This window comes from Phaethon lepturus, unplaced genomic scaffold (assembly GCF_000687285.1).
Source record: "Phaethon lepturus isolate BGI_N335 unplaced genomic scaffold, ASM68728v1 scaffold42516, whole genome shotgun sequence".
Classification (NCBI taxonomy): domain Eukaryota; kingdom Metazoa; phylum Chordata; class Aves; order Phaethontiformes; family Phaethontidae; genus Phaethon; species Phaethon lepturus.
In genome coordinates, this window is record NW_010549162.1 from 14,004 (window position 1) to 39,008 (window position 25,005).

General features: G+C 35.5%; 1 protein-coding gene across 1 annotated transcript in view; it reads right to left on the reverse strand.

Annotated features, from left to right (window-relative positions):
* TARBP1 (TAR (HIV-1) RNA binding protein 1) overlaps positions 1-24,912 on the reverse strand; it is a 36,348-nt gene extending 11,436 nt beyond the window's left edge. The window contains exons 1-19 of the mRNA XM_010290182.1: positions 24,889-24,912; positions 23,945-24,014; positions 22,913-23,061; positions 21,669-21,721; positions 20,401-20,498; positions 19,052-19,187; positions 17,911-18,007; positions 17,223-17,312; positions 16,522-16,660; positions 14,722-14,818; positions 14,250-14,425; positions 10,930-11,027; positions 8,707-8,868; positions 6,884-7,077; positions 5,963-6,218; positions 5,688-5,876; positions 2,214-2,413; positions 2,005-2,076; positions 774-894 (exon numbers count right to left, since the gene is read on the reverse strand). Of these exons, the coding sequence (XP_010288484.1) occupies positions 774-894; positions 2,005-2,076; positions 2,214-2,413; positions 5,688-5,876; positions 5,963-6,218; positions 6,884-7,077; positions 8,707-8,868; positions 10,930-11,027; positions 14,250-14,425; positions 14,722-14,818; positions 16,522-16,660; positions 17,223-17,312; positions 17,911-18,007; positions 19,052-19,187; positions 20,401-20,498; positions 21,669-21,721; positions 22,913-23,061; positions 23,945-24,014; positions 24,889-24,912 (2,421 nt within the window). The remainder of the gene's footprint in view (positions 1-773; positions 895-2,004; positions 2,077-2,213; positions 2,414-5,687; positions 5,877-5,962; positions 6,219-6,883; positions 7,078-8,706; positions 8,869-10,929; positions 11,028-14,249; positions 14,426-14,721; positions 14,819-16,521; positions 16,661-17,222; positions 17,313-17,910; positions 18,008-19,051; positions 19,188-20,400; positions 20,499-21,668; positions 21,722-22,912; positions 23,062-23,944; positions 24,015-24,888) is intronic.
* Positions 24,913-25,005: the final 93 nt, after the last annotated feature.

Here is a 25,005-nt window from a genome sequence, read left to right on the forward strand (position 1 = left end):
TTCCCTACATACTCTGTTTTGGCCTTCAAAATAGATGATGCCCAGAATATTTCCTTAACTTTTTAAACAGAAATTATTTTGGTGATCCAAGTCCTGTATTAAAATACAAATACATTTTATTTTTACATGTTTACACTTCATATTTAAGCAAGGAAATCACTTTTAAAGCTCACCTTTCCCACTTAAATCAATCTTACAGCACAAGTATTAACCATTTTCTCCGGTAGTTAACTGACAGGAATGAAGGACCATCCACTTCTTGTTTTTCAGACAAAAGCAGAATTGCACGGGCAATGTTCTAATAGCAGCTGTAGTCCTTTACCACTGATGTTAAACTAGTGCCAATGCATAAGTAGCTATTATATCAATGAAAATCAGACCCCAACCTTCTCCATTCATCCTATTTATAAAGGTCTTCTAAGGAGACAGCAGCGTTCTCAATTCAAAAGCTAGTCTGAAATTGTTGAAGTGAAATGTGGTGCTTCAAACTGCAGCCTAAAGGAAGATTCTTAATGGAACAATGCTGACAATTTGAATAATGTTCCGTGAAGTTAGAAAATCCACTAAAAAGAGAGAAATAAACCCAAAAGACAATTTTTACTATTTTGTTTTGGCTGAATTGACTTCTATCTCACAACAACAACCCAAAAAAAGAAGTATATTACTGGTATATTATCTAGACAGGCTACACAAAGAACTGTAAAATGTAAAATGTTTGCATTTTAATAACTGTATTAACATTACATTTATACGTCAAGAGAAATGAAGTTTACTTTATCAAGCAGTTTGATGAAAATGTCTTCCATAAACGTCTTATGCAACATATTTGATCCATCCAACAAGCAAAGAAATTTAATGGCACAAATCCGTACATAGTGATCGTCTCGATTTGTACTGTAAAATATTAATTAAAAAAAATAAAATCAAAGTCTACTTATTCAGACGTAAAGACAATTCCTAAATAATAAAAAGAGCACCAAACATCATCTCGAACAAGCTTTCTGTAGTGAGACAATATGCAAATACCTAGAACAAACATTTTAAGGTTTGTTGATCCTTGCTGATGAAGACAACTGAGTTCCAGATAATGTGCCCCTGCTTCTAGCTACAGGTCTTTAAAAACATCTAAGCATTTAAAATAATTTTCTGCAGAAATAGCTGTATCATAAAAAGTTTTTGTAAACTGTAATCTTAAAACAATTTATGCTTACAGTTTTGGTCAAATATTCTAGTCGAAAACAACACTTGATTCCTGTTAGTTACTCTGGGACATCTGGAATAATTAATGCCAAGAGCAGAATTAATGACATAAGTAACAAAGCATCACACAGCTGCAGACTGTCATAACCAGATATTTGGAAAACAAGAAGCTCTTGGGAGAAAATACAGGACTACTGAACTAGAAGTGTTAGTACATTTTTAAGAACTCAGGTTTTAGCAACTACTAACACTTCCCAAAGCACTACATTAGACTGTTTCTCTGTCTTTCTTCCACTGAGTAAAGGTGGGAGTGAAGCTACAAAAAAACTTCAAATAATGCAGTAACCAATGTCCCTGTTTCAAAAACTGGAAGCAGAACCTATTGTCAGTATGCAAGCTAAAAAGGCCCACAACCAGTGTTGAAAAGCCAAGTTCCAAATCTGGCTGTATTAAAGCCTGAGTTTCTTAACTGTTGTGTCTACAATGATGAGGTACATATTCAGCACTTGGTAAAATATCTGCATCCTAAAAGGCATTACTTTTATGAAGGGACACAATGAGAAAGTAGCTATTTCCATTCAATTCAGGTTAACAAATTTTATCCTGAAAATATTTCACATTTTTCTACATTTTGTACTTGAATTATGAATATGTGATATATACCCCTTTTATTAACAGCTATGAAGGTTATGAATACACTCATAAGAAGTTAACTTCAAAACCAGCATCCTTCCTATTGTATCAATCGTAATGAAGATGCAATTTAGACCAAGTATTATAAGATGTTATCTTCAAAATCATTACCTTTCTGTAACAACATTTGCTGCACATTTTTCTCCAAGATCTTCTATGAAGGCATGCACATCCTGAGTAAGTCTTCACAGATGAAAGAAGATAAAGCAACGGCATTAGCAGAATAGTAGATTATTTCGATAATGATCTCAAAGTTTAAAAGAAAATAGAGCACATAAAATTATAAAAAATATAATCAAAAAGACTTTTTTTTTTTATACCTTTGGTCTCTCCTAAATACAGTTCCAAAGATACAAGCCTCAGTGATAAGTTCATAATAATTTCCAGCATTTAAGAAAGTATTTGTCAAGGCACTTCTCTCATCAACAGTGGGAAATATCAAAGATCGACAACAATGACTAAGGACTACATTGAAGACTCCAGTCTTTGTAGTGGACATATCTATGAGCTTGAAAATTATCTGAAAAGAAGAAAAAATAACAGATTCAAAATTTAGTTTTCAGAAGTGCTAGTATTATTAGAATATTGCAGTGGTATCTATTTTAGCAGGTCTGATCTCCTTCTGCATCCTGCATCTGCTCAGGTTAATGCTGCCTTCAATCTATTTACAATTCCCTGATTCTAAGGACAAGTGAAGAGGCAACAACTGGCCCAGTACATGTTTATGTTAACAGAAGATAGAACTGATCTTTGCTTAAACAGATGTAACACCAGATGCTTTACACAGATCTCCTGATAACTGGAACAAGTGCACCTGGGCTTACTTCAGTGAGTACAATCCTGGTGTTTTTAATTAATCCTTACCAATTTAGAAAAAGCTTAAACATTAAACAAAATTTCTTCCATAGGTAGCCATAGCACTAATTCTCTTCTTTAATAGGTATTACACTCACGTTCAAGTTAAAGTTCCAATTTGAATTAAAGTGGAAAAATGTTTTTGTACCATTTACTTTTTTTTTTAGGTCATATTTAAGATATATGAAACAGCTATCTAGAAGTTCTCCGAAAGGAGAAAAATAAAACAAAACAAAAAAAAAGGCCCCCAAATTTTCCAGTCCTCCTCCCTTCATTAGGCTAAGTGCAGAAGTAAACTTCAGTTACAAAGAAAATTTTTTCTAAGAAATAGCAAGCATTTGGGAGAGGACAGGGAGATTCGGAATGAACAGGTGGGTTTTTTATAAATTCCTTTTTAGACAATGTCAGTTAGAGCTGTCCATGAGAATGGTTTTCCAGAAGGTGTGACAGCTCTCACAAGACAAAGCTGCTTCTCTTCCCTGCTATGAAATGATACTTTTGATAATGTGACATTCTTTGACAATAACTTTCTCTATAAAAAGTTGCTCTGAACTGCTAAGGATCAAAGCACCAAAGCAGCTCACGAAGAGCCTAAACTGAAATACTGGAATGTACTCTGAAGAAACACTATTGGGGGGGGGGGGGGGGGGGAAAATCCAAAACCCACAAACCAACCCACCCTAGAAGCATTTGGCTTTTTTACAAAGTATTCAAACTTAATTTTAGTGCAAAGACAGGCATTGTAACTTTCCCAATAATTCCAAAATTGAACTACGTGTTTCACCTGAGAAGCAGTATGACATTTACTACATGTTTCTCAAAATCCTGGAATGTTTTTCAATTGTTTCATTAACACAGTAAAAGTCCAGCACACACAAAAGAAATTTAAGTTCTAGCACAATTAACATTTGAGTAAGTCACATAGAAAAAGCAAAAAATCAGAAGAAATGAAGCCTAAGACAATTGCGGAAGGCCTTCTGGATTTTACCATAGCAATATTCCCTTTTTTGGCTCAAAAATACCCTTTTGTTCCACCCCTTCTAACTATTACTAAAAAGACAGAGTGCACTGTGGTAGACAATATTAAAATTATGCTTCTGTGACAAATCAGTATCAGGCAGTTCCATTTTTTCTTTTTGTTTAGCTAAAGCTATAGAGCCATTGCACAAGGCATCAATGGCGATAGAGACTGCCAACGAGTGGGATAAGAATATACTTAAGTAGACACTTGCTTGGGAACTTTATCTTCATTTTCTCATGAAGGGGCAGAAGGTGGCTCGACCAGATGCCCTTTGTTGAGTATAGGAGACCTTCATTACCTCCTTGATGCCTGCTGTCATGGTATGTCCCACTGCAGACAATGGGATAGCTGTCACACAGACTCAAGACTCTCAACATTGGAAAAATACACCTTACATAATGCTTGAAATACTGACACTGAAGTTAAGACAGTAATTCTAAGAATTTAAACAAGTTTTGAGATCAAAGAAAAATAAAAAACAAACTACAGCTCATCAGTTACTACAACACTGAGCATACAATTATCTGTTACAGATATTCATTAAAAGAAAAAGCTACCAGATTCCTAGAACTGAGGAGATATTTTACCATCTTTGCACACGTATCTTATTTTGGCTTGGGCCCACATTAAGACTACAAATGTCAAGTGTTATCTACTGTTTAAAACAGATGACAGTAACATTCATTTGAAGAAAGTTTTCAAAAAGAACAAAGAGAAAATAAATGGGACTATATTTTAAGATACTTAAGGCTAATATGGAGATATCACAGCAATTTAAAATTTAAAAGAGTCCATTTTTCTGTATTTTATTAAAAATAACTTTGGAGTGTCTGGGCTGAAAATAAAGTGAAGACATTTACTATTATTTACAGTTATGAGTGTGACACTAGGATAGATCTACTTACGGTAACTTCAAAGCAAAACTGACCCTCTCCTGGTGTGATTTCTGTGCTAAGTGCAAAGCAGCACGTGAGACAGTCAGTCTAAGCATAGTCTAAGCGTACATATACGCTGCTAAGTAATTTATAATGTATTACTGCTCTGGTAAAAGTCTTGCAGTCATTGTGCACTGTTCTGCGCAAACATTCAATTAATGCTCAGAGGGGAAAAAAAGCAAGAAAACCAAGAAAGATTGAGAAAAGAAAGAGTAAACAAATTTCCAGTGTATAAAGCCAAGATGAACCAACATCCAAGTATTGAATATGGTTTTAGTGACTCAAAATGAAAAAAGAACACCATGACAGATGCAAGAACGTCTGGAGTACAGGAAGTTGCATACATCTTACAAAAAATAAGATACTTTTTTTCCTCTTCTTGACTATGGAGGCAGCTCTACCATGCAGTATTAAATTGAACTCTAAGGTGACTATGATTTTTATGATTTCTACACATGGACCCTCAAGAGGAAAAAAAAAGTTTAAAGAAGCAGTCCAAGTTGGCTTATTCAATAGCATCTATTAAAGTTTTGAATGGTTCTAACTTTTCATTTAAGAAAGGATTTTCATAAAGACTGAACTACAAGAAAAAGGCATAATTTTTCCAGAATATTAATAGTTTGTGATAGTTCAGGTGGCAAATCCTGAATAAAATATTCAGGAGGAAGTGTGTAATGTAAAAATAAAGACCAAAAAACCCTGTAAAAATAAAGAAAAAAACCTGTTTTGCTGAATGCGGAAGATACTGAACAGTCTGAAAAATCAAAAAATAGTACTTTTAATTTTCTGTGTTACAAGAACAAACAATATTTGTTTACCCTCAATCTAATTCTCAGATCTTTTGTCTTAACACTCTCAAATTAGTACCTTTTTGGAAATGAAAAATTCACAGCAATGGCTGAAAGGACAATAAAAAGAAAAACACATTTTTAGATCCAGATAAAATTTATGTTCACTTCCCAAAAAAGAATTCTTAAACTGACCTCTTTTATTTTGGCATACGCTTGGCCCTTTGCATTTGCAGCAACAGCTAGAACCTCAGTATCAAAGATGAACTGAACAAAAGCTTTTAGATTGGACCAAAATATTATCTGTGTGTTGCTCAAAGAGGATATAATTTTCCAAGCCAAATCAAATGCTTCTATGCAGAGAGACTCCGATGAATCCAGAAGCTGAAAACAAAGGGAAGAAAGAAGTGTTACATTTGACAAAACACACCCCAAAGCTATTAATATCATGCAATTGTTTTATCTTTTACCTTGGGAACGAGGACTTTCATGCAGTTGAACACAGGTAAAACTTGGTCTGAAGGAAGAATTGTTAGGGCTTCTAATGCAGACTGTAGAATTTTTCTTGACTTTTCAACTGTAGATAATGACATTTCTGAAGTTTCTTCATAATCTTGAGCCAGTGTTGGAAATGAATTTAAAATGAAATGAAGGCAAATCCACTGGTCACAAACATAGCGTGCAACAATTTTCCCCCATCCTTGAGATGATGTTTCTTCGCATAAGCTGTAAGAAGAGTATTATTCTTAAATATATACTGTATTAATTTATCCTGCACATTCTACTCCACCAGGAACATCTTAACTGTACAAACTCACTATACTTCTTCAAAACACTACAGTTTACACAGGTTCAAAGGGAGACTGGACAAGTTCATGGAAGAGAAATCTACCAATAAAGTTTTTTAAACACAGAAGAATCCGTTCTGAGCACATCTGGGGGAGTATGACATGGAAACTTCACTATAAGCTGTCCATCTTTTTTTTGTTACCGAAGGATTTGGGTTTTTGCTCTCAGACTTGCTCTGGGCTTCCCTTCCCCAACAGTAAATAAATTCCATGTAGTCTTGCTTGCGTGCACGTTATGGCTTTGCGCAGTGTATATACTTTTAAGCTGGCATAAGGATAAGCAATGTTCAAGGCTATCGCTGGCTTCATAGCACTAGAGGACTGAGCAAAAGAACATTTGGTCTGATCAATTATGGCTGCTTTAATGGTCTAAAACCTGAATGTAAAAGACAAAAGAGTAACTGACTGAGCAGTTCGTGTTCAGAATTCTTCATTTATCTTGGTAAAAAGTTAACAAAGAAAAGAACAGGAAAAGCTACCATCTTAATCAGTTTCTAAACAAATTTATTCTGGAGAATTACTGCAGCTATAGTACAGACATACCTACTTTTTTCTTCAGTATAAGATGGCTTCTTTAATACTTCATTAAATTGAGAAAAGGAAATAAATCTCTTCAGAGCATCCACAGAAGGCAGAGATTCAAGATGTGCTTCAGGTTTCTGATCCATTATCTTGCAAACTGCTGCAAGTGAAGCCATGCTAGCTACTTTTTTGATTTGTTCTTTAAGCTTTGGCTCCTAATTAAAAACAAATCATACATGAACAAACATGCACTGATTTCTTCCAATATGACACAAATAACTTACTGATACATTTGATAATCCTCCAATTTATATCACCTCAGACACCGTAAGATAGCAACTCAGCATCCTTCTGAATAGGGTAAGAATTTTCTTACCCTATGCATAACACAGTTTTGCTCGGTTGGGTCAGTGCAATCAATCACAAGTTGCAAGCACTGAAAAAAGTATAAACCTTGCAAATCACAGTGACTTATACATTAAGTGCAGGTGCCTAACTCGACTATGATGGAACACTTCTATTTTGCCAGGTAGCAATTTATATATAAATATTGCTGGATAGCAATTAGAAAAAAGATGCGGGTCCACATAGTCAGAGACCCAGTGCAACAAGACAGCTGAAATTCAGAATACCACATGCTAAGTGCTCCAAGAGGTTAAAAGGTCACAATGCCTACTATGATTATTTTGTGTGATAAACACAGATATTCAGAGACATGAAATAAAGTCTCAATTAAAAGTCAATTAGCATATATTATGCTAATTGTATTAAAAGCTCAACATTATTTATGTATCTTCAAGTTACTTTCAGCTATCTAGAGCACAGAAAAGACGTTTCTCATCTGTAATTACTCAGTGTTTTCTTTTTTCTTCTTAAACTGAGGATATAGTATATTTGCAGCTGAAGAAATCATTATGACAATGTAAGCCCATTGAATTCAAAAGAAGTTGGTAGAGGCCCCCAGTGAACACTTAAGTTTGAACCATAAAATGTTTACTTTGAAACTACTGGAATAAGTGCATAATTCATATAACCAAAGGGGAAAAAAAAATTAAGTCTTGCTCTTTGTTACCTTACAAAAGTAAACCTAGCAAATCAAATACTTACAATCTTTTTAATGTGTTATTAACTGTTCTTGATCAATAAGTCAGCCCAGAAAATACCAAAGATTATACTGCCCAACAGATCTTAGTTTATATAAAAGAAGGAGATTTAAGTTATTAATGTTTCTTTACCTTTTGAAAACATATCTATTTCAGATATACTAGCCTAATACATACAACTATGGGACAATGAAGATCCTATACAAAGGCGGCAAAGCAATGCTGGGTTCTGGAATTTCTTTTTCTCTTTATGTTCCAGCTTGGAAATTCAACAGATCATTAATACAAATGGCATTTAACTGTTCATTTAACAGTAGCTTCCTTGATAAGATTTGTTCATATCTGAGGAAAAAGCTTTTCAGTACACATAGTCCATTATTACAACTAAAGTTTTACTTTAGCTACACACACTTCAAAAAAATGTAACATAAGTACTAAAAATCTTACCTACAAATATTTTACATTAACATTACACTGCCAGGTACAGACATGCATGTGTTAGGGAACATATACAGACAAACCTTTAATTAGTTTATGTTATTATATTTTTATCTTAATATGTATAATAACATATTACAAATTATATATTTGTACATTAATTTGTATTTATAGTATGTTTATATAATTAATTATGTATAATTTAAAGAATATATAAGCATCACAAAGAAAACATTTCCTTTAATTAATATTTACTAGTTTATTTTATATTAATATTTACTGTTGTAAATAACATTAAATTACCTCTTCACAATTTCTCTCCTGAAGATTAAGAATAGATGTGTTTGTCAGGGACGAAATGAAATTCTGGACAGATGGTACCTTCTTCCAGCTGACTTGCAAGCACAAATTCACTATCTCTGGAATTAAAGCTAAGTATAGATCACAACGATCCAGATCGCCAACCTAAAAATGAGGAAACAAAGGTGAACTGAGGCATTAAGAGGAGGAAACTTAACTGAAAAGAAAGAAAACTAATGGTAACAATGATAGCAGAAGGAAAACAACAACAGTCATTGCAGCTGAACAACCTTTTCTTTAATTTTGGGGTGCTTTTTTTTTTTTGTTTGGTTTGGTTTGGGGATGATGATGATTATTTTTTAAATCTTTTCATCTTACAGGTTTTGTTTTAGGGCTCTGGAGTATGCCTTAGAAGGGACAGGGTGAAATTCTGAAAGATATTTCCACTTCTTTTAACTGGTTAAGTTTACTTAACTTCCCTTCCTGGGCCCAAAGGAACGCCATGTAAAAACACCTCAGTTTGCTTTGAACTCCGCTTCCGATACTCAGGCTCAGTTATCAGATCACAGCACCCTGTACACACTCAATGCTGCAACCTTGCACTTCTTCCTCAACTACATTTTATTTCATGGCTATACCATGCTTGTTTTATGGCTTTTTTATTCTCCTCTTGTACTTGCAACTTTTCTTCACGTATCATAAAACACACCCCTGTACAAAGCCATGTACTCAAGGGACCACATGAAGAACAGCTTTTCCTTCTTTTGTTTTGAGAGCAAATAGACCTTTGAATTTTCACTTATCTTCAGAAGCCATTCTCCTGATTCAATTTTAGCTTTTCTCTGATGCAGAAGCACTCTTCACATCCATCTTACATCGCACTCATGTTTTGGGGACTGTGCACTATCTGATTTATTTTCTTTCTTTGCATTTCCCCTTCAATTTGTGTTTTCCATACCGTTTCTGAGAAAGTACCCCAGAGTCTCAAGATCCTCTCCAAGTTTCCACCCTTGCAGAAACACATGCTTTCCTTTCTCCATCAACTTATAGATTTTTTTTTTCACTCTCCCAAACACAAGCAGCAAATTTGACTTCTGTTCATTATCATTTCTGCACACTTGTCCATATAGCTTTCTCCATGAAGCCTAAACTGGCCTTCCTTTCTAAACTCACTCTTCACTAAATTCTAAAAATGCCACAACAATTTGTCCATCTCCTCATTACAGTCACCTCTCTCTTTCTAATCTTTCTGGTCTTCTCCCTTCTTCCCAATAGTCTATCCAAATGCACTCTACTAAATTAACAATCTTTAAACTGATGTCTTCTTTTTAAATTTCTATTTTAGTTTTCTGCCTTTTATCATATAAAATCAAAAGCAACACAATTAAAGGTAACAATTAAAAGAATTCTGAAGATCTTACAACTTTTCATTTTCTCTTACACCATATCCTTCTCTTGCAACTCCTAATCTATTTTTACCTCGCATTTAAAGTTCCTGCTGTACATTTTGTTGAGCTTTTGTGTTTTAAGAATCAACCTCCTTTTTAACTTCTACCAAGTCCTCTTTCTCAAATCTATTTTCTTCCCAAAATAACATCATTCTCCTCATCCACATTACATTCTAATTCTTCTTTCTCCATCTGGAAACATCTGTAAATGTTTTGGTTTACATGTCTTGTGTCTTTTTATTTACCTATGACTTGAAAGCACTTAAGGAAACATGCAGTGCAGTTCTTTGATACATTCAACAGGGTGTTTTTAAAGAAGTCAGATTCCTCTACCATCAAGTCATTTTGCTTCAAAAGTCACAGGTTTCTTTGGGGTGTAAACCTAAACACTAGCCACAAAGAGCAAACAGTGGAAGATAGTCAATAAAGATGTTAACTAGGCTGAGTACTAAAAGTCTCAAAACTCCAAACATTTTATGTCCACAACTGTACTAGTAGATACGATACAGTACAATGTGATACTCATGACTTCTTACTGTATGATTTCTTTAGATTTGAGAAGGAGCATGTACTACAGACACTAAACACTACTTGTAAACACCCTTTTTTTTTTCCCCTCTGTATTCTTAACTGTGCCAATTCAAAAAAATTAAAAGAAGTGTTTCTATGCAAATTTACTTTCTAGGTGTTTGAAGATTTGATATGAATACCAGGAACACTGGTAAATCAAATTAACAAGCAAAATCACATCAAAGTATGTCTCATAATAATTACTTACACTGCTTAACTCATTTGTAGTAAGCCGTCGGAGAACAAATTCAAGAATACTCTCCACGGGTGTCATTAGAGATTTCCAGATAAAAACCAATACCTCATCTGGGTCAAGAGGAAAAAAAACGTAAATGTTAACGTACAGAAATACACTTACCTTACGAAATGTATTATATCATGCAGATTTAATTAAGTTAGAGATTCAAAGCTATACAGTAATAAGTTTTCAAATACCTAAGAATACCTTAAAACAGCTCTGTACTCTTTAGCAGTATAAGCTACAGGGCTGAAAGAATTAAACCAAATTATATTCTTTCCTGAGATTTATCATGAATTAGTGAACCAAAACCCACATAAAAACAGAAGACCAAAGCATAATTTTCCAACTTTTAATGCACATTTTTGTCCTATTCCCAATCCTCTGCACAAACAGCTTATTAATGAACTTACTCTTTAATGAAGAACAAAAGTTTTCATATGCAGCAATCAATTGTATCTGAGAAAAATGCAGTTATCCATTTCTAATATATACAGAAGTGAAAACTGGTTTTGGGGGGTTATTTGCTGTTTAGAAATAATTCAGCTTTGGATACAGAGTATCTTACAAGGTTTCAGTCAAGTAGCTTCCTGGTTTAACATTGTAAATCAAACAAGGCTGTAACAGGAAATACTACACTTCCTCTAAAAAAGCACTGCACCACACAGCATACCACATGTGCATAGCATTTCACAAACAAAAAGACAGAAGTTTATTACACAAGGGAAGTACATCACTCCAGTAAAACATATTTAACCACAGACACACTTCAATCTATGCTTCAAGGGTAAGGGCTAGCTGAAAACCAAAGAAATAACATATCGATATGAAAACAGAGTTAAAATACTCTACATGACCATCTTGTTCTAAAAATACTGGTCATTAGTTTCAGTATTTAGGAGCGTTACCCAGAGGTTATCTCTGTTGTTTTTTTCTGGAGTTGACCCTGAATTACACTTCATGTAGTGAAGTTATTATGAAATGGAAGACCTTCAAAAGGTAGAAACATAAAGGAACATACTTCCAGAAGTTCCAAATCTGTATTGTACTTACTTTCAATGTTCTCTTAAAACGGCTCATGGGATTGCATTTCTAATGCTTAATTTGTTTATAACAAACAGTTTGACTATGTCAGATTATTATCACACACATTTCATCATAAGTCTCAACTCACTAAAACATCTTCTGCAATTAAAATTCAGAAATTCTTCAGATAAACATCTAAGACAGTAAAATCCAAGTCACTACCAGTGGCTCTTTAACTATCAAAAAAACAATTAGCAAAAACTTACTGTTTAGAACAGTGAAGTCTAACAACAGTATAGACAGCAAGACCTGTAGAAAAATGCTGCTGTTTTCAGCATGCACTGCAGACATGTCTATCCCCATTAGAGTATTCTTAAATAAAACGTTTCCCAATTGTTATTATTTTTGTTTTACAAGCTTAAATTTCTTTCTTCTTCCCTCCCATTTCATCATTTTCCATTTGACAGACAAGACTTTTCACCTCCTGTTTAATCAATATGGAAACAAAACTTCTATATTTTACAGCATTACTCTTCGCACCCAACACCACAGTCAATTCACAGCTGCAGAAACAAGATTTATTACTTGGCTCTCCTGTGCAGGAGGAAGCAGCACAAAACCACTGTAGGAAATATAAGAAAAGTAATCCTTGTTTAACTTAACACAAAAAGACGTAATATTACAAGTCCCTTTCTGAAAGCCTCTCGAGCTGTACTGTAGTACCTATAGGGGCGTTCAAAAGGACAGAGACACCAGGATGCTCAGCCTCACCATACTTCAAGAACCCTGTTAGCAGAACTTAGCATGTCAAGTCAGGTATCAAAATTCCCAAGGCAGGAGTGATTGATTATACATCTACATTAGCAAGCACAGTGGCATATAAGGAAATGATTTACAGAGTTAAATATTTGATACTAAAAACTTAGTATGAGCTCGCATATGTTTTGGAGGGTTCTGCTTCAGGTTTGCTCTAGTCTCCTGCTGTGGACTGAACGCACTCTGGCAGCTGGGGCACATCTTCCAGTTTAGTTTCATCTGATAGAATGCCCTCCAGCAGTCAGAGACCACCCCACAATACGAACTTTAACAGTCTGCGTAATTAGTGCTCAGTATGTCAGTCAAACAACTAAAATTCAAGAGGGGGTGAATACATAAAGCACTTTTTAAAATAAGGGTAAGCACTTACTTCAGGGCTGCATTTAGACACCTTTATGAAACCTTGATGCAGAACCTGATTTTTTTTTTTTCCCCACTTAACAGTGGGGAAAATTATCTACCAGTCAACTCAGAAAACAGTACATCTATGGCCCCCACCCCAAAACTACTCTTGTATTCCATGTTATAAAGACACTGAAAAAAATTCCAAAATAATCTGGGGAAGCAGAAACCAAACGCCAAGATCCCTCTTGTTCCACTTCAGCATTTATTAAAATTAATATTGCAACTCTTTGTTTGCTCTCAGGAAAAAAATTACAGGATTATTCTGGTTACAAATTGACCAAGTTCTAACAAAAGGAGTAGCAAGGACTCCATAGCTTTTGTTCAGACTCTTGTGAAAGGGCTACAAGTTAAAGCACTCGACCTGGGAGTGGCCAAAACTCCCAGGCTCTCAGATCAGCAGGCTTGTGCTTAAGTGGGCACCTCAACCTCCTTCCTTCTAACCAAGGTCAAACTAAAGCAAGTCAGTTAAGCATACCTACTGAAATCATGCCTAATACTGTGAAATAATCAGAGGCATCCCATCTTTTGCATTCTAAACAGTGTTAGTTGAGACAAAATTATCTACCAGTCAACTCAGAAAACAGTCCATCTAGCAGGATCACTTCACACGCTCAGGGAAGGCTCTGGCTGAACCTGTGGCAACTAAGCAGGTTAGGCTGGATTTCTGTACTGACTTGTTTTTGAAGCGACTAAAAGATTTATGGAACTCATACGTTAGCAAGTAATAGGCCTACACATATTTGTAATATGGTCACACTCTCCAAATTTTAACTAACTGTTCATCTAATCCTAATGGATAAAAATTGCCTTCTCAAAGGGCTTCCACATTCTCAATTCCCAGTCCTTGGGACACCTTCAGAAGATCCCATGTAGGATGGGACCCACAGCTCAATTTCGTAACCAATATGCCAGATTGTCAACTTCTACATTTACCACTTCTAGGCTAGTATTAACTTGACAATATATCCTTAAAACATTAAGTATCTTCATTTTAGTTAGACTACAATTAATATAAGACACAGTATACTGAAGATATCACTAACCATCTTGCGTATTGGAACATTTTAACGAACGGGTCTGCAATAACTTCAAGAGAAGCTGTAGGCTTTTATCTGTTTTCAGTGTTGGTATGTAAGCATTACTGCCAAGTTTCATCAAGACATCCAGAAGAGGGTTCAAGAAAGCCTCTAGTTCAATCCATTCTATGTTGCTTTTTCCACTACACAAAAACAAAAATTAAAAAGAAAAGTCTTCTTCTGAGTATCTGCCTTAAGTGCTGAAGTCACTTCTGGAAATAAATAGGACAGGTTTCCAAGTCACTTAAGTATCTTTAGAAATGTTACCCAGTGTGTTTGCACCAACAGACGAACAAGGTCTAAGGAATGATCAGTCTGACCGAAAGTCTACAGAGGAAAAACCGACAACTTCCTGACTTGATCAGGCTTCTACTGGGTCATTCAGGATTGGGGGGTTTTGAAAGAGAGAGAAATGTAAAATAAGATATTTCATACTTACCTGCATTTGTTCCTCATCTGCTCTACGTCTGCAGCCAACAGAATCATTGTTGCGACAAGCTTAGCTTCAAACCAGTCAGGCATAAAGCAATTTTCTCCTGATTAAAGATATTTTAAGGTTTCCACACTATTTAAAAAATACCTTCATATTAATTTTTAAAACTTTTGTTAACTTAATAAAGTAGTAGTATAACAACAATTAATGCTAACAAGAACATTACTACTAGTTTTTTTGCATTAATTTGTCTAGATACAAACTAAACTCAAATACAATTGTTTTTCCTCTACACCTCGAAGAGGCTAGTCTCATTGGCCTCTGTGCTGAAAGCAATTTTAGGCAGTATGTTAGACTATGTAGTAGCTCCCAATAGACTTTTCTATTTATTTTTAAAATATATTACCATATTGAATGAAGTTAACCATGAATATAATTCCACTATGCTTCATCAGAAACATCAGCTGTCATTTTGATCAGCCAAAAGTTATATGAAGAGCTAAAACTATGCTGTCAAAAGGAAATAAAAAAACCTAACTGAAGTTGCTCTTTTCATCCATCTTCTATGCAGGACTACATCATCATATTTCTAAAATTGTTTCTTAAACAGTAGTACATAAGCTGGTTTTAGGGTTTTTTGTCTGGTATGCTTTTGGCTTTGGGGACTTAGAAAGCAAAACACACTTTGGATGTCCAGTTCAAGCAGCTGGACATGGTTGATTTTATTTTTTTTTTCTCTTCACAGAGATGCTTATTAGCCAAGATTCACATCAAACCAAGAAATTACAAAAAAATAGCTCTTCAGAAGTGAAACACAAATGTTTGCCATGGAATTACAGATAATATAGACCAAGGACTAGAAAAACATTTCAGGAGAAGAGAAGATCTGCCAACTGTTTTCACAAAGCATCTACCTTGGAGTATCAATAGATAAAATTTGCTCTCAACTTTTCTAACCGTAAGACAATCAAGTGAAGTTTCCTGAGCTGCAGGAAGCTTCTGAAACTATTTATCACTAGCAAATTCTGACCTAGCTTTTATTATCTCCTACAGGTATAATATTTAAAGTGTTCAGTTTTGACTTTTGATGTTATAAAACTATAAAATTTGCTATGACTGCAGGACTTAAGCAAATAAGTGAGGGCCACGCAAAAGTTAAAGTATTCAAAAAGTCAATTTGCCATTCCTTTCAGTGTATCTGAAAGAAAATTCTAAACTTAAGTTGTAATAATTTAAAATGTGGCAGTGAACAAAGAAGCCCCTGCAGAACTTAGCTGCATGTTTATACAGCATACATAGAACCTTCTTTGGTTGTAACATGTGGCAGCTCATCTGCTGCAAGCAGTCCAAGATCAAAAGAACATCGCTACACAGGAAGGTGTGTAATGAGCCACCAAGCTGTGTATCTATATGGAATCTCTCTCCATAAAAACACTCAATCATTTTACAAAGCTCTACTGAGAAAGGCTACAGAACCTTCACATTCCCTCTGCCTGCATACTCCAGTATTTTCAGGCACCGCTAAAGAAGTAACAAAAGAAATCTAATGGACAAGTATCAGCGCAGCATTAAAACTGAGTATTAAGGCTTAAGTTCAACTAATACTGCAGGACTATTTTATGAAGGAAAACTGGAATCAGAAAATAAAGTTCAAACTTAAGAACTGTGAATACCACAAAATAGGTAGAATTTGAATAGGTACAATATCAATAAACAAACAGCTCTTCTAAAATCCAAAGGATTTTTGTAATTTTTTGTTTGAATTATCTTCAAAAGTCATTTTATATTAATAAACATTTAACTTACTTTCAGATGCTGATGTCTTAAGATACTCTCTCACAAGAGTCTGTACATATTGACGTAATGATGATGTCTCTTGATGTTCAAAATCAGAGATTACTGACTTTCTGAAGCATCTGTCATTCACTTGTAACCAACTGCAAAGCTAAATTAAACCCAGCATGTTAGTATTTAACCATAACTGACAGTTCTGTACTGACATTACCAACATAACAACGGTTCACTAAAGCACTGTTAAATCCACTGCACAAGTAGTATTAACTGGAGCTACCTTGAGGCATAGCAGACTATTCTCCTCTAATTAATACAGCAAAAGGTTCTTTTAGAGTTAATTCAGAGCACCCAAAAAAAGATTACTGGTACCAAGATGAGAAAAAACCCAGCTCTTAAAAATAAGCAAGACTGGTAAAATCTCCCTTATCTCAAAAGGGCTTCTCACAGCCAAGTGTTACCCACTGAGAACTGCAATTTTATTTTTTTTTAACTTTTATGCCAAAAATCAACAGAATAGGATGAAACATACGGAATACATAACAAGACAACACTATGAAAAAAATCATTTATCATTACATTGCTGTACAGCTAACCGAAGTTATGGCTATGTATTCAGTTGGCTCCAGTATATTCTATATATAAAATAATTTATTCTTTGAGGCTTATTCATAGCATTTTGCATTGACGAACATAAAACCAGCCTCAGTTCTCACCTCAATCCATAACATCGTATCTCTCCTTAAAGACTCATCTGGTCTAAGGGACAGAAGAAAGCTTGCAACTTCTGGGAGGGTCACTTTCTCCTGAAGAAATTAATCAAGATACAATAGTTGCCAACATAATATACAACAGGTAACACCTACATAATGACTCAAGAAGTTTGCTGTCATCTAATAAAAATTTCAGAGAAAGAAACTGACTTTTTCCTTTCCATGACACAGACTCATTTTTGCCTCTCTGGGACCAACTTACCTTATCTGAATAATTAAGGTATTACTATTTCAAGATTAATGGTTAATTCAAGATTAATTTTATCATTCTGGTATTATAAGTACTTTTCTTCTCTTAGGTATTTCAGAAAAGTCCATTTAGTTTCTAGCTGTTAAAACCTGTGGATACCGTAACAGGACACTATTCCATAACTACCGCATGAAAACCCTACAACTAATAAAAGGTATTGAAAAAAATACAGTCTTATGAAAACCAAAGTTAAGAGAAGCATGCTCGTACTTACATAGCACAATTTTTTAAGTAGTCACTAAAAAACCCTGCAAATCCAGCAAAATCAGTTGTTCAATGCTGTATTTAGCAGTTTTTTTAAATATTGTTTACCCTGTAAAAGTGTTAGTGTATTTCTATTATGCCAGAAAGAAAAAAAAAAAAACAAACCAAAAAACTCACCACATCTGTCAAATGCATAGCTGTTTGAAGAAGATAGCACTGAGCAGCTCCACGCAACAAAATCTGATGTGTAATCATAGTACACTGGAGGACATCTCTGCAAAGAGGAAAAATACACATGTAGAAAACACACACTTAGGAAGTTTAACCATTTTCATGTACTTGCTAATGATTAATCATTTTCAATATATTAGATTGTATTTAACAAACATATTCTACTAAGTATAACACAACCATTGCCGGTTCAGACAGCATACAATCCGGAACCAAGACTACTGCTATATGTACTTTCAAAAACTGATATTAGAACTTGGATAAGCATATACCTGACAAGACAAAAAGCAGGAAGAGGGGGAAAGGAGTAAGAAAACAAAACCAAAAACTAAATGAACAATCCCCATGATCATAACAGTTCAAACTGATAATTTAGTATTTGCATTTCTATCTGTAACAACTATAGAAATAAAATATGTTTGCCATCAAATTCTCATTCCAGCACAAAACTGAAAGAAACCTTCAATGCTTTTATCAGCAGAGGTGTTTTTGCACACACATACACCCTTTTTTTTGTAAATTACTTTTATCCAATATTCCTTCAACCACCAGTAAAATTTTATTTCAAAGCTCAAATTTGATTAAACTGGAATAATTACTGATTTTTAGTGGCTCTAGGAAGTGAAAGCAGACACTTAGGAAAAATCATTGTGATTAAGGACAATACACATGCCAAGAATTTTTACCTAGCAAGTCTTCCAGCTTTCAGTTTTGTGGACTGTCCCCTTACACAGCTAAATTACTAAAAACAAGGTTTTAATGTAATTGGAAGAAAAGCAAGAAGTTTGATATATATCAGCTGGGAAGTATGAAAGACCAGGGGAAAATTATGCCAAAAAAGAAGCAATGACAAAGGACTAAATTGCAAAACATTCATTTTTTAATTCACACAGAGGTATAAATACATCGGTTCTTAAATTGCTTTCCTCTGTGAATTAGACACAAAGGAGAGTGAACCTTCCATTCCCGTGCACAACCATCACATCCTCCCAGAAGTAACAAACATTAATTAAATCCTGGCTCTCCAGATGTTCAGCATGTTTCTTTACAAGAAGTCTGTAAGAATACAACACAGCGTACATTTTACCTTAAAGCATGAAGTCCTTCAGTGCCCAGTACTTTACATGCAGGGATACATGCCAGAGCCATAGAAAGAAACAAAATGGGAACAGCACACCAATGCCTACTTGTCATCTTCTGAATAAATTTTAACAGGAAACTACCTTAAAAATAACAGTAAACAAAACAAACAATCCAGAGTGACTTCCTATTCTCCAGTGCATTTAAATGACAGACCCCAGTAGGAAAGTGTTATGATCATTTCTGAAAATTGAATGAAAGACAACAAAATAATATCCTAATTATTTCAATGGAAAAAGTACATTCCAAAGAAGTCTGTCAGTAAGGTAATATGACAAGGAGATAACCAGAAATAAAGCTCATTTTAGTTTTTGTGATCTGCACTAACCACCATACTCAGTAATAGAATTTTAACTCTGATTATTTCAAGTACTAGACAATGCCTTTTTTAAGCTGCTACTCAGTCCATGTGATGGCAGATCAAAGTACATGGCAATTCAACCAGTTTTATGGATGCTGGCATGGCCAAAGCAAGCCTCAACAAGACACCTCAGCTAAAATTTGTAGAAGCAGGTCACCCAGTCTCAGGGTTGCTAATCACAGACCCTCCATTCTGTGATAAAATATATGCCTTGGGACAGGGCAGAGAAATAGGGCATCTATGGCATTACAAACATGTAAGGTGTTTCCTACCAGAATACGTACCTGTAGATACAGGAGATTGAACAGAGCTGGAGCTACCCTTATTTAATCCTGTTAGACCAGACATTAAATTCTGGCCTGTCAAAGGTTGCTCCTTCTTTTCAGCCTACACTAACACCAAAATTTGGAACAATCTCAGCAATCTTCCTCTATCCAAGCTCACAGTAATAGAATCCTTTATTCAGCTTCTGCTTCAGCACTTGGACTGGCTCTTTTGAATGCCTAACTACACAGGTTGTGACTAAAAAAGTCTGGCAGATAGGTTAAATATAAATAAATAAAACACCCCCCCCACACCAAGACCCTCCAAAACCCACAAAACAAACACAAGAACAGTTTTAAAGATTTTGCTCAGCGCAGTATTATCTACACTGAAAAAATAAAGAAAAAGATCTCCAAATACTGTTCGCCTTCAGAACTTAGGAGTTTAGGTTTTTGACCAGAAAAGTAAGTCTGCTTCCGTTTGCCCCTGAAACGATTCTGTAGCTTAATACTGCAGACTTCTCTCTTCTCTGGAAGCTCCACTACCACAAAAAGAACTACTCCTTTTCTCTCTCAAATAATGTAGAAAAATAGTGGTAAATGTTTACATGAGAGACAGAAAATTTTTATTTTCTTTTTTAAATAAAAGATAACCATGAAATTGAAACATACCTTTTTCTTCCTCTGGAAGAAGCATGAAATAAGTAGGCAAAAACTTCTGTAGCCTCATTCCCAAGGGAGGACAGACTCCCATTAACTGACCTGGTGTCCTGTTGGGTATTAAAACATGAAATACACAACTGGCATGTTAACAGCTACAAGTAGGATTGCCCCTAAACAAAAACAAAGTGCAGTTCAGTGGTTCATTCACTGCAAAAACTGCTCCAACAGGCCACAGAGATGGAGTGCATCAGCTTGCATCCTCCACTTACACCAGTATTCCAACAACACCCAGCAAACACAGACAAGATGGGGACGGTCACAAGAGCATGACTCTCCCTGACCACCTACAAGGGGATGGAGGCGGCACACTCCGGTGTTCAAGAGCAGCCTCAAGTGAAGTTACTCAGGACTGAGAGCATCTTACGTTGAGCCCACAGATAGAAACAGGACTGTCAGTTCCACCCTGTGCCCGCATCCACAGAACGGCACAGGCTGCAGGAGCGGGCTGCCAGCACCCATGGGACAAGATCAGTGGTATCAGTGGGGATGCAACCAGTCTGATCTGGAGAATAGCTAAGACAAATTACCTACACAACTCTGCTAGGGAGCAAGGATTTCTCCCCGGAACAGGTTATAAAGTTGGTACAAACAAAAACCACTGACTGGCACAGAAGTTTTTAAGTAAAGATGCAAGAAACGCTCCATGAGACCAGCAGAGACAACCTGTGTCCTATCAGAAGCCTCAAGATCCTGGCTATCAAGTATTAGTATCAGACAGTCACGAGATTTTACAGTTTTCTATCATATAGCTTGACATTAACAAGAACTTGTATATTCTTGGTATATTCAAACATGCACCCTCCTCTACATATGCCAACACATTAATCAGGCACTGTCAAATAACCACTTAAATTAGCTATGAACTGGTAACAGTTAGAGCTGCCCCTTCTTTCTGTGTGGCAAGAAAATGAGAAGATAAAAAAAATACTTCACTAAGTTATTCATATATCGTATCTCACTTCATTTCCAAATTAATATTTCAACACAAAGTGTAAAATAGGACCTTGAGGCACTCCTATATTCCTATCACTAGGATAAAATTGAACCTACTTCATCTTACTCACAGCCACTGACTTTTCCTGAAAAACTCTTTACCTGTCCGTGAGTTTAGCAACACTATTTCTTTATTAATGTTTTCTTCCATCCAAGATTTTACCCATATACTCAAAAAACCAGTATTATTAGAATATATTTGAAAAAAATAATCAGTGGCTTACCTGCTATAGAGGGAACTTTCTGAGAGAGCATCCATTAACGGACCAATAACAAACTGATAAAAAGAAGCAAGAACAATAGCTAAATGTACATGTGAAAGATACTGTTACATAGAGGCTAACTAGATTTACTTCACCAGACTTTAAAAGGACAGAGTCAGAAAATAGAGAACATTCTTTTAGTAGTAAATAATAGGAGGAAAAAGGGGAGGAAACTGAAGAGAAGGGGCAGCAGGAGAATAAACAAGCGAAGCAATTTTTTCACTAGGTACATTTCACTAAGCATTGTGAAAAGTGCAGGCAAATAAGAAATCCTTTGGGAAACAGATAGAAAAAAAGGTATTCAAACATGAACTAAAAGAAAGACTAGAGGCCAACACAAGTAGAAAGATTTAGGGTGTGTTTAAGGTCGACTGGATTTCAGGTTAGTAATCAGGAGGCTGACTTAATTTGTCTAAACCAGAAATGTTAACCTCTGAGGGCAATGCTCCTTCTATGAAGGACAGAAAGAAGAAACAACAGTACAGCATAATCATTCCTTACTGAGGTGTAGGCTGGTTGCAGAGTCAACCTACTATGATACTAATAAAATTTTAAAAACCCAAACAAGAACTTTAAACTTACGGTATTTCTCTCCATATATGGAATATTTTAAAGTGTCACTTTTAATTGGATACAGTAATATTATAGTAGTATGTAGTAATATGTAATACAGATTATATTACAGAGTAATACAGATTATACTACAGACACATTCACCTCCTCAAAGGGTTATCTAGCAGCGGATCTTCAAAATCCATCCTTGAGTAGGAGACAATATGCACAGACTTTAAGTCTGTTGACCAAGTTTACCCAAGACACTGTTCGATCAACTAATACTAATTAATAATTTTGGAGAGGTTCAGGGGGCTCTCAAAATCTGAAGCATCAATCAATCCTCTGAGAATTTCACTTCTGGTAACAAATCTCAATAAATTGGGATCCAACTTTAACTAGAGAGCATTAGTTTGAAATAGGAGAATGAATGACTGCTCTCAAAAATGCATTCCCTGTAGTCTGGCCATTTTTCAAGTAACTATGTATTGGACACCACTTACAAATATTGCTATCAGTTGCACAGCTAAATAAGAAGGTATTTTTACAGAATGTGTCTAATTCCACTACTACTTCTACTGAGTCAATTAATGTTAAGATACATCACAAATTAGAACATCTGTTTGTTCTGGCAAGTAACATAACACCCTTACCTCTGAAAACCCAAGTGGATTTGGAAGATGCTTTGTTTCACAAAGCTCCAGAAAATGAAGAACACCTTCCTTTGTCAATGTTTTATTCTCACTCTCAAACATTCGTTTATAAATGCACAGATGCCATGATGGGTGAAACAACCAACAACCTGTTACAAAAGCAAATTCTTCTAAATTGACGCAGAAATGACAGTGACACATTAGCACACTAATACACAACACAGTGATGTTCTGGACAACATCATAGTCAATTCACAGGACTTTTCCAAAAGAAGATTATAGCTATCAGATTTATAAAAACACCCTGCTAAATGTCCAATATGAAAAAAAAACCCTAACATGGCTTTCAAAACCTATCTTCTAAATTTTAGTAGCTACAAATTAAAATGACTAACAAGTGCAAAACCCACCCTTTCCCCTGCAACTCTCTTCATACCAACACTGTATTCACCTGCAACACTTTCACATTAATAATCTTCCCACTTTACAAATATCTAACATCTTGCACTACCTAATTAGATGTGGCCTGTTTTTCCTTAGAGAAGATGACATGACATCCTTCTATATGCTGTCTTAGCACCCATTTTACTTCTTCTCTCCCCACTTCCAATGAATTGGGTTTTTGGTTTTTTCCTCCCTTTTTACAGAGTTGCGCAAGTGACTTTGCTCATATGACCCACCTCTGGGTTTATTTTCACATGAGGTTAAGTAAAGCAAAACGTAGCTGAAAAGGACCATTTAGTTGGGTTTGCTGACAGAAGAAAATATTTCAAGATAACACAGCAAGTAATACGCATACACTAGGGTTTCTTCTCGGAGCAGAGCGGCACCTCCTGTGCATGTCTGCCAAGCAACCTATGCATATAGCAGGCCCACAAAAAATGGAACAGCCACCCAGGAAACAGCTAATTTGAGAAACAAAACATAACAAAAAACTGCTACTAAAACAGCAGAAGGGAAAAAGAAAAAACAAAAAAGTGTGACTTAACTGCCTAATATTTAGGAGATGTTTTAGAAAAAGTTACATCTTACCTTTCTCCCCTGATATAGCATGCTCATACAAACTGTTTAGTTTTGGTAATACTGGCTTTATGACATGGATCTGAAATGCAAATCAGATGAGAGCCATCAGTTTGTGTCTCAAACCTAGGAACCGGCTCTTACTCATGGACTAGAATTTACTATCAATAGCATTAATATAATAATTGACAATATAACTGCATTTAAATAAACCTGCAACGCCTGTGCAACTGATCCTGGTACATGGTATGTAACACTCAATGGTAGTTTAGCACTCAAGAAAAACTTGTACTTCCATGCTGCTGTATCATAAGAACAATACTTCCCAATACCAAACCATTCTATTAATCAAAATTATAATAAAACAAAAAATCTCTAAAATGAAACATTTTAGTAAACGTGTATCTCTCAGTTACAGGCTAATTATGTACAAATAAAAATAGCCACAAAGAGGTAGTCACAACTGATAGTTAACACCACAATACCACACAATTACGGAAGCTTCAAGTCAAGGGGAATCTTTCTGCCAAGTACACTGGATGCCGAGTCAAAATCAGTAATTCTCATGCAAGGCCACAAGTCTCTTACTATACAGACGTAGTCCCCTCTACCGAAAACAGGTTATTAAGTTGCAATAGCCTGATTTTCACTAAGAAACAGGTTACCCATTGCAATAAGCTACAATCCGGGTTTTTCTTTCAATCCACTGCTTTAACCAGAATTATTTCAAAGACAGAGGAGAGTGCTGAATTTATGCCAAATAAATTACACAGGCCATGTTTTAATTATTTAAAACTGCCAATAAAATAAAAATGTTCCTCTTCAGGTTTACCGAAGACACCCCCCATCACCAAAGACGGCAGTATTTCACCCAGTAAAAACATCTGCAGTACATGTGCCAGAAGGAATGTATCGCGGACAAACCACGACAGGCGTCGACGCCACGGCGCTCCTACCTGGTTTCCTTCCAAGGTTTCCATTATTAAAACGTAAGTTTCCCAAAACTGCAGAAGCTTCTCGTTCTTCTCAGCAGACCACCAGAACAGGCTCGGTTCTGACAAGAAAAGGGCCGG